Source organism: Schistocerca piceifrons, chromosome 8 (assembly GCF_021461385.2).
Source record: "Schistocerca piceifrons isolate TAMUIC-IGC-003096 chromosome 8, iqSchPice1.1, whole genome shotgun sequence".
Lineage (NCBI taxonomy): Eukaryota > Metazoa > Arthropoda > Insecta > Orthoptera > Acrididae > Schistocerca > Schistocerca piceifrons.
The window spans coordinates 419911455-419929404 of NC_060145.1; the positions used below are offsets into that span (position 1 = coordinate 419911455).

Sequence of the window (17950 nt, forward strand, 5' to 3'; positions counted from 1 at the left end):
AAGAACCTCTATAACACAACCGTGATATACCTTAGTATTTCCAAAGACAAGACATGTTAGCGACCAACTGAACATATGAATATGTACAGTACCTACAGAGGATACACAAGCATGCCTGGTTTCAAGTATTAGTTTGTCGCTCTTGTTCTTAGAATTAACAAATCTGCATTATACAATTCTAAATTCTCTGTTTGAAACCGTGTTCCACTGGTATTTAGTAACGTATGCTACTGAATTATTGCTGTCAAACACACGACTATGCTGTAGTAAGATGTCTACCGTAAGTGGACAATAAGTGATCCAACTAAACGTTTTGCGAATTAGATAACATCTTTTAGCCCTCTTCTTCATATCACCTCTTCCATTTCATACACATTACGGCAGGGAAGGCTGTTGTGTGCCTTTGAGAAAATCATGGCTAGCTTAGAGTGGGGAAATCATTCGTAATTGAAAATATTTTTATATTGACAATCAGCCTCCTACAATGTTGTATTCAAACCATGAATTGGATTGCGTGAACTGTAGCAAAACAACTATCAAAAAGTTTGCGGAAAACTCGTTTAGGTTTATTTGACAGAAATATCTTTGCACATCAAGCACAATAAAATGTGTTAAGTTTGTATTAAGAATATAGTTTAATATACGATAATCAAAAACTGTTAGTATCAGACCATCGCGCAAGACATATGACACACTCAATTCTTATTTTCTTATTTACAGGATGAAACACTGTCTGCTAGAACTGACTTACTGCTTTGCTTAGCTTCATTTATTGAAGAAACACTTACGTTTTTTAATTTGCTTTAAGTCTGATAAAACACTACATACCACATAGTATTATTTTCTGATCGATCACTATAGCCTATATTTTGCTTAACTATTGTTTCTTGACAATGAGAGGACGGTATTTAAATTACTGTGACTAGTAAAGAGTGTCATTAAATTTACAACAGACTATCATATATTACATTATACTACGTCATGTAATACGCAACGAAGTCATATACTCCCAACCTGAATGAGATAGTGTCAAAAAATTACATATTAGTTAGCAGCAGTTTATCCAATAAAAGAGAAAACCGAAATAGAACCTGCGGTCTGTAATATTTATATAAAATATGTATGTGCGAAAGATTATAGTCCGATATATGGTAGCGGTTTTAGACAAATTCTATCCACCACACACAACAAACAGCGAAGTGAGTCGATAGTCGCTAAACAAGACATGTTCCCCACATAAAATAGAGAAAAAATTTCGATTCACTTGAGAAATATTATCCTAGAGGCACACACATATTTATCGAAGGCTAAAACTGGATGCAAATGATTAATGCCAGGAACTGCCCTGATGCAGGGTGTGACGTATAATTTTATACATATAAAGTTTCGATGCCTACAGTGTCACGTCTTTCAGTGTCATACAAATTTTTATTTTTAAAGGGGAACACTTAAGACTATTTCCATGGGTTCGCCCCTCAAATTTCTCCCTCATATAACAAAATTGTCGTCTGATGTAGTACAAACTGAAAAATAAATTCCTTTTAAAGCACAGTTTGGTTTATAATTTATATTCAAAACCTTAGACCTGGGTCACAGAACAAATCGTACATCGAGAATACTTTACACAAGTTTAAGGGAAGCAATGCTTCCGAGAATTATTACAGTATTTAAAGAACATCAAAATATGAACAGGCTGAAATGAACAAACAGTACATGAGACTATGTTAATCAATTTAACTGTAAAAAGCTAAAGAGCATATTATTAGCAAAAGGAGAAATATGCAAAAGTGAAATGCCAAAATGAGCACTTCTCAATTCGGAATAAATCAAAACAATCAGAATGGTTGAAAGAGAGCACAATAACATGAGCCATAAGAGCTAAGCAACTAAGCAAATAAGAGAATAGGCAAAAATGAGATGCCAACAAAATGAGAGCTGGCCGAACTCCGTCGGCACTTGTACACGGTTGCGCTCGTGGCGGCACCTCGCGGCCCGTACGCAACACGCGCGCCTGCGATCGCAATGCACTCTTAGCGCTCGCGGCGGCGTCTAGCGGCCCCTGAGCAAGTTGTGCGATTGCTGTCGCAGGTCGACCCTTAATCTATGATGTTACAAGGGGTATATTGAAGTGATTCATGTTCATATATATAGGCATGTTACCACTTAACTGACTTACGTGAGTGAACTGAGGTATCAATAAATCTGGAAAAAAAAGAAGCATCGGATATTCGAAGGACAGTCATAAAGATTTTTAACATGGCTGTCAATCAGCAATTGTTGTATAATACAAAATTTTGAAAAACACAGCCCTCAGTCGCGAACACAATTAATTTGTAACCTAGGACCTTCTTCGGACAAAATTAAAACTAAATGTTACAGCATAACGTACCAAAAAATTCGAAAGCTGCGGTCATGCCTGACAGCGTCAGATAGTCAGAATTAAAATAAAATGCAACAGAGGTACAAGCCACTAGGGGCTGCCATGTATGCTCTGCTACAGTCAACACAAAACGCGTTATGCTGTAACATGTAGTTTCAATTTTGTCCGAAGAAGGTGTTCCTTGTGACACCGAAACCTAGGTTACAAATTAATTGTGTTCACGACTGAGGGCTGTGTTTTTCAAAATTTTGTGCAGTCATAAAGACTTTAATTGTTATTGTTGTTGTTGTTGCTGTGGTTTTGGTGGTGGTGGTATTCAATCCGCAATGGTTTCATGAAACACTTCACGTTAATCTTGTGCAAGCCTCTTCATCTCAGCAATACCAACTGCATACATTTGAAACAGTTTACTGTACTGAAGATTTAGTCTACCTCTACAGTTTTACCCTCCATACTTCCTGATATTACCAATCCGTTTATTCATGGATGACTCAGGCTGTGTGGTTATCAAACGATTCCTTACTTTAGTCAAGTTGTGCCAAAGTTCTCATTCAGTTATATTCAGAACCTCCTCACTACTTATTCGATAAACTCATCTGATTTCCAGCATTCTTTTGCAGCACCACTTTTCCAAACCTTCTCTTCTAATCTGAACTGCTTATCGATTTCGTTTCTCTTCTGTACAAAGCTATACTCGACACAAATACATTCAGAAAAGACTTGCTAAGTGATACATTTACATTGAATGATGACAAAGCTCTCAGTTTCAGAAAAACTTTTCTTGGTATTGTCAGTCTGCGTTTTATATCCTCTCTACTTCGATCATCATCAGTTATTTTCCTGAACAAACGGCAAAACTCACTGACTGTTTATAGTATCGCATTTTCTAATCTAATTCTATCAGCACCACCTGATTTATTTCTAGTACATTTCATTTCCTTTATTTTGCTTCTGGTGATATTAATCATACAAACTGTGTTCAAGATCGTATTCGTTCCATACAACCAACCTTGCAAGTCCTTTGCCGTCTCTTTGACAATGTCATCGCAAAAATGTTTATATGTGTTCTTCCTGTGCTTTAATTCCTTCTTGAAATTTCTCCTTCGTTTCCTTTACTGCTCTCCCAGCGTACTGACTAAACAACATCAGTGATAGGCTACCTGCCTCTCTCATTCAGTTCCCAAAAATGGTTCAAATGGTTCCGAGCACTATGGGACTTAACAGCTGAGGTCACCAGTCCCCTAGATTTAGAACTACTTAAACCTAACTAACCTAAGGACATCACACACATCCATGCCCGAGGCAGGATTCGAAACTGCGACCATAGCAGTCGCGTGGTTCCGAACTGAAGCGCCTAGAACCGCATGGCCACCGCGGCCGGCTCAGTTCTCAAGAACTGCTTCCCTTCATGCCTCTCGACTCTTGTAACAGCCGTCAGGTGTCTGTACTGGTTGTATATAGCCATTCGCTTACTGTATTTTGCCCGTGCTACCTTCGGCGGTTCAAATAGTGTATTCCAGAGAACACTGTCATCAACATTCTCTGAGTCTACAAATACCATAAACATAGGTTTACCTTTTCTTAACCTGTTTACTAAGATTAGTCATAGGGTTAGTACTGCATGATGTGTTCCAAAATTTCTCCGGAATCAAAAATTAATTCCCCCGACGTCGGCTTCTACCATTCTTTTACATTCTTCTCTGAGTATTTTGTTTTGGTGTTTTTCATCAATGACTTATTGAAGTGCTTGTCCAAGGTAACAATCATCAAGTGCTAATTATAGCGTACAGAACCTCTATAATATCTTTTCGTAAAAAAGACTTAATGCTGCTCAGTTCCATAGATGGATTACAAGCAAAAAGTTTAGCTTGAGAATAATGGGAAGCAATGAAGAAGAGTATTTGGGCAGAAAAGATAGATTCAAAGAGAAGGTTTTAGAATGGTTTGTGTAGTAAATCCTCTTGAATTTCATTAGTAATAGGACGTCAGGAGTAACTTAGGGGAAGTGAGGAAAAGATTACTCGATAAAAATTAGTTCCTGGCAGATGTTGGCATAGTTGTGGGAGAAATATCTAATGCATATCGTCTCTAGATCTGAATTGTTGACTATACGAATAAACGCGGCAGGAAGAATGAAGAAAGCTGACTGAAAGCCGTTGTCGCTTATGGGATGCACGAAATGTCCACTATTCACGTGTCGTATTGCACAGTGTATTTCTCTTCTTACAATGACGGTCCATATACCGTCTTGCTGTAGCAGCTATCGTTGGGTGTTATTACTATAGTGGTTGGTTATACATCTGTGCAGCAAACTGGAATCAGTCTGCCATCCTGCAGAGAAAACATATAAATTGCATGTTTGTTACTGTAGCAAAGAAATATTCAGCCCTTCATATACCAAGCACTCCTCCACATCCTAAGGTGTGTAAGGAGCAATTCGGAATACAGGTTTGATGGCATTTTCCAGTACTTACTGTGTTAATTCCAGAATCAGTCTAGAACATGTTACATACTAGTCGCTTTGCTCTGTATTTTAAAATAAAGAACAGAATTGATGACAAAATAGAATCGGATCTCAGTGTTTTAACTTTAATTTATTTGTGAAACAGACTACAAAAATACAATAACTTAACAGATAAAGATTTGGTACAGTTAGGAGATCTTTCCGATGATAGTTTTTCACTGTATACACAGTAAACACACTGTATTTTCAAAAACAGAGTTCAAACTGCCTTGTAGATCCTTTTTGCTGTGACGTTGCCGGTAGTGAGGGTCTGTAAAAGAAAAAAAGTTGAATAAGAAAAAGCAATGCGCTGTTTTCTTGTTATGCCTTTTCTATAATGTAACTAAATTGGCAATAATAGGGCAAATACAGCTATATGACACAGTATATCAATCTGTTTTATTATTTCCATTTATTATGAGTCATTGTGGATATTTTTGTCTTTTATGCCTTAAAAGACTTAATTTTTTAAGCAGCTTGATACCTAGTGGAATAACGAAGATACATAACATTCTAGGTAAGAAATCAAATATTGATAGCTTTATTTGTTTACAGTGATTTTCTAGTTGATCATTAAATTAGGTTTTAATGTAAGGCTTTTGAAGCCAGAGTCCATTTGAATAAATTCTTGTACGTGTGTGTGTGTGTGTGTGTCTGTGTGCGGGAGGCAGGGAGGGGGAGAGAGAGAGAGAGAGAGATACGCGAATGCATCATACACGATAGTAAAACAACGAAAATCATCGCTGCTGTTGTAGGCAACCTTTATGAGGATAACATTTAATAATATTGTTCTATTGATTCTTCTGATCAAATTCTTTACTGAAGTCTTGAAAAGAAGAACTGAGAATACATTTGAAGACGAAGTAGATCAGTCACTAAATGAAGTTCAGTGTGTTAGTCACATTTTCAATACGGGTACCCTGTGGATCTGATGGAGAATACAAATAAATTTCAAAACTGTTTTAATCCTGAGGTTGTGGAAATTCCATATAAATTGTGAAAGACGAACAGTGAAAGGAAGTACTAATGACTGTTAACACCAAAAATTTTTCTCACAATAACAGTTAGAGATAATTATGCATCAATTAATGAATGATGCAGTGATCGCAGATAAAGCAGGATACTCAACAATATTATAGGCACAGCTTCATAGAACAAGAACAAAAGATGATACTGCATTTGATAGTCCTAGCATTCTGTGAGTGTACTTCATCAAAATAATGGTAGGCGATATATAGGATCAAATTATTCTAATCGAGATTCTCTTCCAGATGTCAGTTTTTACAAGCTTTCATAAAAATTATTAGTATTTTGAGGCACATCTTCATGAATTCAGAATGCTGATTAAAACTGACAGCAGCATCTGAGGATGTGTGACTTGTTCATTGTCTGTGCTCACTTTCATTAACTAAGCCTTATTTCAATCTGACACTAAAAAATTTTCAGCATCTATGGCTTGGAATATCAGAAATAAGATGCTTCTGTTAATTTATTCAATACTCAGTAATATGTGACAGCACAATGTTCACTCATATACGACACATGATAAGAGCAGGTATAAAAGAGGGAGTGCTGAGAGTGGGAGTGTAGTGTTGGGACTCACCGCGACCATCTTGTCGGCGCTGAAGGTCTTCTCTATGGTGACGGTCTTGCCGTCTTCGTACTTCTCGACCTTGACCAGCGTGTCAGCGCCCCTCTGGGTGACGGTGCTCTTCCTCTTGCGGCCGGCCGTGTCCTCTGTGAACTCCTCCCCCAGGCGGTATGTCAGCACGTGTTTGTACTCGCCCAGCTGGGTCACGTCCGTCACCTTGTCACCCTCCAGTGTCAGTGTCAGGGTGTCCTTCGCTGACAGAGCCAGCTGGCGGTGTGTGGCATCTGTCACTCCTGTGGGGAAAAATTAAGTAGACACTACAAACAGCCCGTCAGAGGATCATCCGCAACTGAGGATTCTAGCAGAGGTTGATAATATGGCTTCAGTTGTAAGGTTATTTTTATTTGAAACAATACCGGTTTCGGGATCTTACATGCCCATCACCAGGTCTTATACTAAAAATAAACAAGAGACCAGAGCTAATAATAACTTTTACATGTAGTAGTATACATAAAATAGCAGGGGGCTAGTGGTCCCACGTTCTTCTTCCCGTAAACAAATGACAGTACATTTGCCATTCTGGTTTATCAGTTTGCTTCCACCTTCGTGTATGCTACTGCATCTTTTGCAGTTGCTGGTGATACACACCGTCCTGCACTCGCCCACTGGGGTGCTAGGGGTCACAGGGCAAAGTATAACTGTCCTGGTGTTCATTGCATATTTCTTTACCCAGGCAGCCTTCTGTAGTATTGTCTGGTGTCACTTCGACATTGACTTAAGTTTTACCACACCTAGCTCAACTGCTAGTTTCTAAAACGTTATATGGAACTTAATTTCTGTTTTTTTGTGCACTGCTACATATAAAAGCTATTATTAGTTCTGGTCTCTAGTTTAGTTTCAGTATAGCACCTGACGATGGGCATATAAGAGCCTGAAACTGGTCGAGCTTTAACTAAAAAGAGTCTTACAACTGAAGTGGTATTTTCAATCTGTGATAAGTTAACTCTACAGGAGTACTGTCACATATTCCATAGGTAGTTGGTGTTAGATAACAATGGAAAATGTACACATGCTTAAAATGATTTCTCACATTGGAGATGTGCACCATATATAATTCTAATGATATGCTTTTGTGTAATCCAAGTTTCCTTTACTCATAACATACTTCATTATTAACATCAATTTATAACATCTTTGTCTTGCGATTACAATGCCCAACATATTAAAAACCAGTAAACTCCTATACTGATACGTTAAATAATCGATCGTCCACGTATGTAAGTGGTAGAAAATTTAGTACGTGGTAAAGAAATAATAAATTGAAAAGTCACACTTGATGCAGATCTTTTTACTGAATGAAAAATGAACATTTGGTAAGTGATAAACTGTTCTTCGTTAATTATTTTGTGTGCTTTTAAGGGAGAACAAGTATAGAAATTATATTTCAAGTGTTGGAAATTGATGCTCTCCTGATGAAATACTGGATGAGTACCATCTGGGAAAATTGCGATAAATTTTAAGAATAGTTAGTTTTTCACACACATCAATGTCTACAACGTCACACATCCTGGACGATGCGCTGCATAAAATATAATATTGCAACTATTGCATTTATCTCTACTGTGTCCAAAATGTGTTCCAAATGGACTTAGTACTAAGGAAGAAGAACTGCAAAAAAGGAAAAATATCTATGCTTTCATTATTTTCTGTTTTTGGTATCAGCGAGAAAAAGTTTCCAAAAGGTTTGAAATTGTGTGTCAAGTATAAATGATCATTACTTGAAAGCCTCAGGTGTCGACAGGTGTTGTTGATATATCTCGATGGGGACAGCTGAAAATGTGTGCCCCGACCGGGACTTGAACCCGGGATCTACTGCTTACATCACAGACGCTCTATCCATGTGAGCCACCGAGGACACAGATGGCTCTCACGGGAAGCGTGTGTGAGATAAGTCCCTGCAGTCGCCCTATTCATCTGTGTCTTCAGTGGCTCAGATGGATAGTGCGTCTGCCATTTAAGCAGGAGATCCCTGCTTCAAGTCCAGGTCGGCGCACATAATTTCAGCTGTCCCCATCGAGATATATCAACAACACCTGTCGGCAGCTGAAGGTTTCAATTAATTTACATTAGACGGACGGAGTCCTACAGCCGATCGTTACAGTCATTCCACCAGGAAGAAGGTATAAGGCTCGTGTTGTCTGTAGTTCAACCATGCCTAGACGGTCAATACCGCGGTTCGATCGTGTCCGCATTGTTACTTTGTGCCAGGAAAGGCTCTCAACAAGGGAAGTCCAAAAATAGTTCAAATGGCTCTAAGCACTATGGGACAACATCTGAGGTCATCAGTCCCCTAGACTTAGAGGTACTTAGACCTAACTAACCTAAGGACATCACACACATCCATCCCCTAGGAAGGATTCGGGCCTGCAACCGTAGCAGCATCGCAGTTCCGGACTGAACCGCCTAGGACCGCTGGGCCACAGCGGCCGGCCAGCAAGGGAAGTGTTGTTCGGATATGGAGGGGATACAGAGAGACAGGAATTGTCGATGACATGCCTCGCTCAGACAGCCAAAGGACTACAGCTGCTGTGGATCACCGCCACCTACGGGTCAGGGCTCGGAGGAACCCTAACAGCAACGCCACCATGTTGAATAATGCTTTTAGTGCAGCCACGGGACATCGTATTACGACTCAAACTGTGCGCAATATGTTGTATGAGGCGCAAATTCACTCCCGACATCCATGGCGAGGTACATCTTTGCAACCACGACACCATGCAGTGCGATACAGATGGGCTCAGCAACGTGACGAATTTAACGCTCTGGATTGGCATCACGTTCTCTTCACCGATGTGTGAACGCATATGCCTTCAACCAGACAATCGGCGGATACGTGTTTGAAGGCAACCCGGTCAGGCTGAACGCCTTCGACACATTGTCCAGAGAGTGCAGCAAGGTGTAGGTTCCCTGCTGTTTTGGGGTGGAATTATGTGGAGTCGAGGTACGCGGCTGGTGTTCATAGAAGGTGTCGTAATGGCTATGCGATACGTGCATGCCATTCTCCGACCGATAGTGCAACCATATCGGCAGCATATTGGCAAGGCACTTATCTTCATGGACAACAATTCACGTCCCCATTGTGCACATCTTGTAATGACTTCCTTCAGTATAACGAAATCGCTCGACTAGAGTACCCAGCATGTTCTCCAGACATGAACCCTATAGAACATGCTTGGGATGGATGGAAAAGGGCTGTTTATGTACGACGTGACCCACTGACCACTCTGAGGAATCTCCGCCGAATCGCCTTGAGGTATGGGACAATCTGGACCAACTGTGCCTTGATGAACTTGTGGATAGTAGCCGCGACGAAGACAGGCATTCATTAACGCAAGAGGATGTTCTACTGGGTATTAGGGGTATCGGTGTGTAGAGCAATCTGGACTACCATCTCTGAAGGTCTCACTGTATGGTGGTATAACATGCAATGTGTGGTTTTCATGAGCAATAAAAAGGGCAGAAATGATGTTTACGTTGATCTCTATTCCAATTTTCTGTACAGGTTCCGGAACTATCGGAACCGAGGTGATGGAAAATTTTTTTTGATGTGTGTATTTTAAGACATCAGGGCGTAGCTTCCTTGGGACTAGAGGGATCTGTAAAGGGTAAAAACTGTAGGGGAGGACAGAGACTGGAATATATCCAGCAGGTAATTGAAGAAGTAGGGTGCAAGTGCTACTCTGAAATAAAGAGCTGAGAGGAGTCCATACCGAGCCGCAGCCAACTAATCAGATGACTGATGACCCAAAGTCAAAAGCCCCCTATTATGCGTCATGTTCAGACCATTGAGCAGTTTCATCCATTTTTCTTTCCTTCCATCATTGAGTGGTGCGGTCTATACTTCGCCTGCGGTTTTGGCTTCTTCAGCAAATGAGTCTTCGTCAAAGTGCTCTCGGTACGCAGTGAACAATCGTTTGATGTGCTGTGTTAGTCCCACTAGGTACTGAGTCCTGCATTATAGTGGAATATGCTTACGTCATATTTTCTCCGTTATGTGCACAAAAATCCTGAATTTTATGTCGCTCGTTATAACTTGGTCTATCTCTAGTTCGAAATTATTCCAGCTCGCCTTCTTGAACTTGAAACGTCATTAAAGGGGAACATATTCAGAGTCAGAGGCCATCTGCTTCCACTTGTGACTGGCCAATGTTGAGCTCTGGGTATCGGATCTTCTACAGGTTTCATGACATATTGGTCGAGGGCACTCCTGATCTATATATTATTCGGATTACATCCCCGATGGTTCAAATGGCGTAGGAGTTTAAGGTCTTCCTGTTCTGCCCACAGTTACACTTCTTCGCCGTTTCTATGATGTTATACCCCCAGATGATGATATGACAGTTAAAATTTTCGATTAAATTTTTTATTTTTAAATTTGCCAAATTCATGGGTATCAAAAATTCTAAAACTGTGATGCGTCGTTTGTACTACTTTGTGACAGTGCAGGAGTCTTTCTACGTCTAAAGTAAGACTCTCTCCTCTGGGAGTCCCTCGTACCATTGATACACTCATGTCCAGAAAAAACATAAAATCCTGAATAAGACGCTCATATTCACAGAATTGAACATTAGTATGTTCTGCGGAAATGATTAGGAATGAGTTACCTCGTGTCAGTAAGTGTCCTGTAGCCGAGTAGCAACAGGGTCCGCCATGCGCACTCATAACATGTTCCAAGGGTGATGGCATCGACGCGTATAAGTCGCGAATGGTGTCCTGTAGTTTAGTCATCCATGCCGCGTTCATCTGGTTCCCGTGCTGGTTGGCACTGGGTCACGGTGCTTCACCTGTCTTTTCACCATATTCCACACATTTCCGAGTGGTGACAATCCTGGTGGTCTGGTGGGCCAGGGCAAAAGGACGACATCCTGTGACGTGTTTTTGCGGCAACCTCTCGTCGTGCATTGTCTTGGTGAAAAATGTCGTCTGGGGTGTTGTGCAGATAGGGTATAGCTACGGGTGGCAGGATGTCATTCATGAAGGTCGCACTGGTCAGTGTCCTGGACATGCACCAAATGTGATTTTTATTTGTACCCAATGGCATCTCACAGCATAAGGTCTTGATTTTGCGCTGATTTCTTGCGCAAATGCAGTCACTAAGATGCTGTTCCCGACTTCTGTAGCGAACCAGCAAGCGGCCATCTTTTTCATACACACAGAACCTGGATTCGTCCGAAAACACTATCTGATGCCGTTGCTGTCTGCGATGGAGTCGTTTCATACACCACCGCTGCCCAGCATGTTTCTGCACATTCGTGAAAGGTGGAGCGTACGTAAGCCATGCCGTAATGAACTGCGACAGACTGTCAACCCTAATAGTGTACGATGTATTGTTACAGCCGAGGAGGACGCAAACAGATCTGATCTGTAATGACATAAGGATGAGGCTTCCATGTCCTCGGTGGGTGGTCTGGGTGCTGCGACCTCATCCGTCTCGTCGTGTTCTACAGCTATCCGTGAAGCATTCGGCATACACCAGTTGTACTGTCGAGACACTTCGTCCCACACAAGCAGCACTTTCTCGGATGCATGAATTCCAATCTCTCATGCCAATTTGCGCCATCTTTCAGACTCACTGATTTGACGACACGATTCACACTGATCCAGTACCTTTGCTGCATAGCAAGAACGAGAGTCGCAGGCACATTTTACCGGTAGTTCGTGCTGCGCCGCGATGTAGATGTTGACACTGAACCGGCGAGGCGGTATTGTTCAAATTTCTCCAGAATCTACTATTGTACATGTTCTATGTGAAAGTCCTATCTTCAGTCGTTCAAGGGGTTCTGTTTTTCTCAACATAAGTGTACATCAATTTTATGACGTTTGCGTAGGTCAGTCGATGGAAGCAGTCTTTCTTTGTTAAATGAAGTCGTTCTGAAGCAAGCCCTTTTAAAACGCCGAGTGGTATTTGAGTCTTCGAAGTTGTTTCTTAGTGCGTAATGATGGTTAAGGGATTGGCCATCGGTGCATAAGCCGATAATACTTTTGACTGCTTTTGTGTAGTGCAATCTTAGTGTAGGCTCCTTCTTTGTTCCCCCCGTAAACCGCTTGAAAAATTTGATCGGAATGACGCGATTTCGTATTCATATATACTGATTTACTACCACCTAATCCTATAAACTTTCTGTGTAATTGCACACACTGTCCGAAAAAGTCCAAGAACTCTGCAGATTGTTCACTCTTAAGTTTTCCGCCGACATTTCACGTAACTCTAGCCAACTGTACAGACCTTTCTGCTGCAGTGTAAACAGAGCCTTAGTATTTTACTTTTTACGTAATTTAAATATAAGATATGTTCCAGAGTTAATAAAGGTTTTCTGATCTATTCACTCACCGCTGGCGTCGAGAAACGCCTCCATGTTTTCCAAGCTGGCCGCGTTGAGCGCGTAGCTCTTTCCTGAGAACTGTTTCACCATCTTGAACGGCTTACTCCTCTCAGGTGTAGCGGCTGAAATAGTGAGCCCACAACGTGTCTTGTGGCTGTGTGGCCGTTTATTTATCATCGAACCGTATCCTTCGCTCAGCCGTCACTTCCTTCGATAAGGAACGGTTCAGTATCTGATTACTAAGACGATATCCGGCACTCTTGCTGATATTTTCTTGCGTAATTCGTACACGTGACAGGTGATACAAAGCACATCTGTTTATGACGGACGTATCGTGTTGCGTCGTACACTTTCTACGAAGCCGAGAAATTTGCTGCGACATTAACATCCTTAATCATTCACTCCTCAGTTTGGATTCAGTGGAAATGTTGGCAGACATGAGGCAATACTGAAATTACGACTTAGAAGCTAGATTAAGGAAAGGAATAGCTACGTTTCTAGCATATGTTGACTTAAGAGAACGCTTTTCACAATGTTGACTGTAATACTATCTTTCAAATTGTGAAGGTGGCTGGAGTCAAACACAGGGAGCGAAAGAGTACTTACAATTTGTTCAGAAACCAGATGGCAGTTATAAGAGTCAAGGGGCATGGGAAGGGAGTAAGACAGAGTTGTAGCCTATTCCCAGTGTTATTCAATCAGTATATTGATCAAGCAGTAAAGAAAACAAAAGAAAAATTTGGAGTAGGAATTAGAATCCATGAAGAAAAAATAAAAACTTTGAAGTTTGGCGATGACATTGTAATTCTGTCAGAGACAGAAAAGGACCTGGAAGAGCAGTTGAACGGAATGACCATTGACTTGAAAGGAGGATATAAGATGAACATGAACAAAAGCAACTGAAAGTATTCGAATTAAATTAGGCGATGCTGAGGGAATTATATTAGGATATGAGACACTTAAAGTAGTAGATGAGTTTTGCTATTTGGGGAGCAAAATAACATGATGGTGGAAGTTGAGAGGATAAAGAATGTTGACTGGCAATGGCAAGGAAAGTGTTTCGGAAGAAGAGAATTTTTTAACATCAAGTATAGATCTAAGTGTTAGGAAATCTTATCTGAAAGTATTTGTATAGAGTGTAGCCATGTATGGAAGTGAAACATGGACAATAACTAGTTTAGACAAGAAGAGAATAGCAGCTTTCGAAATGTGGTGCTACAGAAGAATGCTGAAGGATAGGTGGTTAGATCATGTAACTAATGAAGAGGTACTGAAAAGAATTAGGGAGAAAAGGAATTTGCGGCACGACTAAAAGAAGGGATCGGTTGGTAGGACATGTTCTGAGGCATCAAGGGATCAGCAATTTAGTATTGGAGGGCAGCTTGGAGGTTAAAAATCGTAGAGGGTGACCAAGAGATGAATACACTAAGCAGATTCGGAAGGATGTAGGTTACAGTAGTTATATGGCGAAGAAGAAGCTTGCACAGGATAGAGTAGCATGAATGGCTGCGTCAAACCCGTCTCTGGACTGAAGACCACAACAATAACACCATTCACTCCATTATGGATATATTGGATAATGTATGTAGCAGTCGTTATGTGATGTTCTTTCTATAGTATTAGACACTAGCGTTTCCCCAGAACTATTACGAGACTGTCTACTCATTACATTTCATGTAGTAACTGAATTCATTAACCAGACGCAATATTTTATCTTCTGCATAGTGTGACAGCACCGACTCAACAACGATACGCCTCAATCTTGCTGTTGTTTTTGTGTGTTAGCTGTGATGGTCCAGTGAATAGTTCTGTTTCTAGTGACTGAAGAGCATTTTATTGTTCACGTGCTCCACTGTGTAGTAATGGTGATAGATGTCGTACTTATCTAAATGTTTAAGAGTGTAATAACTGCTGTACGACTGCATGTGTATTTCTGTCAGACAAAGAGTATCTGGGTGGGTCATCCTCTTCGGAAACAAGAGAGCTAAGTGAATCATTCTTGATGACTCCCGTGCCAAAATTGATGACATTGTGCATGAACTGAAGATTAGGCACAGTTCACCGTTTGCCATAGCAAAGTTTGTGCTCATTAGGTACCACTCCCACTGACAGATAAACACATAAGAGATTTGCGGAAATGTCGAATTTACCGTTAAGGCATATGGAAGGGATAGGAAAACTATCTTACTCGTAACCGTTGCTGATACGTGATATGATCTTCGTGAACTACAGAGTAAGCAGCAAGGCAGTGTGTGGAAACATCCGTCTTCGGCTACAGAAAAATGGTTTAAATTCCTAGCTCGGTTATGGCTCTGTTTCATGATGTGTAAGGTTCGCTGAAGATTCTTGACACCCCTAAAGATCAAACAGAGGAACTCACTACGAACCACAGAGTAAGCAGCAGACGGCTGTGTGGAAATATACGTACTCGCCTACAGCAAAGATGTTTAAATTCCAAGATTCTGCAGGAATGTTTATCTTGAAATTGTTCTGCGATGTGGAACGTGCAGTGACGACTCTTTACGCTCCTAAAGGTCAAACAGAACATTTTTATTTTGAGCTGCTGGAGCATCGACTGTAGAGTCCTAAAGAAGCTCAAGTGATTTTCAGCTCCATAGTCCACTGAATGACCTGTGCCGGTGATTTTTCTCCACTGGAAATTAGTACACCATATGTTCAGTCATGGACGAAGAACGTACAATTAATTTAGCATGATCTGCATATCACTGATTTTGTTGCACATATCTACACGAATTCTAAATTGTAGCGTAAATACAAAATAAAATCAGCGTAATCTGTAAAAATGTGTTTTGTCATTTTCGTCATTTTAAGCCCTTTGCCCCGATTGTTTGAAACTTTGTATTTGTAATTTTATTGAGGGGGAAGACGACGTGAGTCCGAAGTGGGCAGATGGGAAGCGGAGAAATAAGTGGCAGTTTTGTGGAAGGAACGCTTTTTATTTGTGGTAATACTCAGATGGTCATGTGTGGAGAAGAGAGTCAAAGTATTGAGGGAGTGGGGAGCAGCTATGCGGATTTAATTACAGTTGGAATGAAGATGTTGTCACAGATGGGTGACGGGTCAATTTTATAACGCCTCATTGAATGTTTCGACGAAAAAACAATGTACGGAAATTTTCTACGAACAAGAGGGTCTGTCGAAGGCAAGACGGAAAAGAAAAGACAGAAGGACTAATATTTGCGACACATAAGATTTACCACGAGAGTCGATGAAGATCATCAACATGAAGAGACCTAGACATCAGCAAAAGAAAAATTGTATGATTTCTCGTCAAAAAGTCTGAGTGTGTGGAGCAATAGCAGCGACTGTATACAGAGAAGATAACAGCTACTGCCTTTTTACTCAGAAAAGTGGAGAGATGGCGAACAACATTGGCGAAATGGATCATGAAACCAAAAAGCGACTGTTAGGCAAACATCTGGTGTTGGGAAAGAAAGACTGGAGTCGATGCAGTGAATGTCGTAATTAATTATTTTGAGTACCAGGCACTGATTTGTTTGAGAACAGAAGAATACAGTCAACTGATGCCATATGATATAAACAAATCTTGCAAGGGCTTCCACTGTTGCGAACAAAAATAGTGTGCTTTTGTGGATTAATCCCGTAGAGGCCAACTAAACATCCCATCCAAAGCATTTCAAGGAATTTAAATAACCAGAGACTACTAGAAAGTGGCAATTTGAGTCACTAACATGTTTAGATAAATTGCTTGGTCACGAAACCGCTGTGCCCCTCTCTTTCTCTCATGCAGTTATTGTCTCTTCACTATCTTTACAACACAACTACTGTCTACTATCTTCCATATTTATTACTTTTCCGTCTCTTTGGCACTGCCATTGCCTTCTTCTCTCTCAGAATATAAAATTACGAGTACGTTCCCAAGCGAAAGTTTTTGGAATTTTTTTTAAAGGCGCTGAGGAAGGCACAATCAGGCAGCAGGAACCCCACTTTTCACAATATTTCAAATAGACAGAACACACTCTCATTCTTTGTACTCCGACAGCAGCATTTTTCCACTGGTTCCCTTCTTTCCCGTGCTGCGGCGGGGCATGTAGCTAATATGAAAAGAAATGTACTTGTCAGAAAAATTTTGAATGTTTACTTAGGTGAAACTGAAGTAACGGAAAACTAATTTTACGCCTCAGAACGGATTCTGCAAAAAATAAATAAATAAAATGAACAAAAATTCGCATGTCCTTCAGTACTACAACATGAACTTCTCAGGTGATAAAGGAAATACTTTTACAGCGCATTTCTCCGAGCTACGTCACTTTATAAACAACATTTTCGCCAAAGACCGGATTTTACGTATATATTTTAGGTGTACAGGTAGGGTAAATTTGGACCTCTGTATCTCGGAAACGGATAAAGATATGAAGAAAACTTTCAATGTTTTCGAGATAGGAATCTTAGGAATACATCGTAAAAATTGAAAATTGCAGCCAATTTCTGTGCATATATCTTAGAATCTGCGGCTTGGTTTTGGTACCCAAAAAAATTTTTTTTAAGAGTTTCTCATGAACAGATAAAATGTTATGAAACCGGGGAGGCGGCTCTTCTGGATAACTCGCAAGAGAATGTATTGTTAAAATATTATCAGTTTTCTGCTGTTATTTATTATTTAGATTTCTTCTCATATCGGATTTTATTTCTAGAAGTAGGGTAACTATGAACCTCTGTGTCCAGTAAAAGGACAAAGATATTAAAAGAATTTTCAAGACTGATCGAGGATCGGAATCTTAGAAATATATCATAAAAATTTCGGCCGCTTTCTTTGCCTACTAGTCCTGAAATGCTTGGTTGGGTTTTGGTCTGCTGTTGACGGTGAAAATATAGTAAAAAATCCCTTTTCCAGAGGAACCATCCATGAACTAATCGTGACCTCGCAAGTCTTATCAAGTCATCCCTAGATCACTTAAATGTAAAAAGAACAAATGGATTTGATCCATTTGCCTAAGCGGGAGGAAGTGTATAATGTTCATGTTTTGACCCTGTAATGTAGGAGAGTAACACTAAGACAATCCTTCTGTTGGGTGTACAAATGATACCTGGCCCACTTGCTATCCAAAACA

General features: G+C 40.4%; 1 protein-coding gene across 1 annotated transcript; it reads right to left on the reverse strand.

Moving 5' to 3' along the window:
• Window positions 1-5103: 5103 nt before the first annotated feature.
• On the reverse strand, window positions 5104-12947 carry LOC124712406 (fatty acid-binding protein, muscle-like). Its single transcript, XM_047242701.1, has 3 exons — window positions 12866-12947; window positions 6487-6767; window positions 5104-5154 (listed from the first exon to the last, which is right to left on the reverse strand). Exons 1-3 carry the CDS (start codon window positions 12945-12947, stop codon window positions 5104-5106), a joined length of 414 nt encoding a protein of 137 aa, XP_047098657.1.
• Between the last annotated feature and the right edge of the window lie 5003 nt (window positions 12948-17950).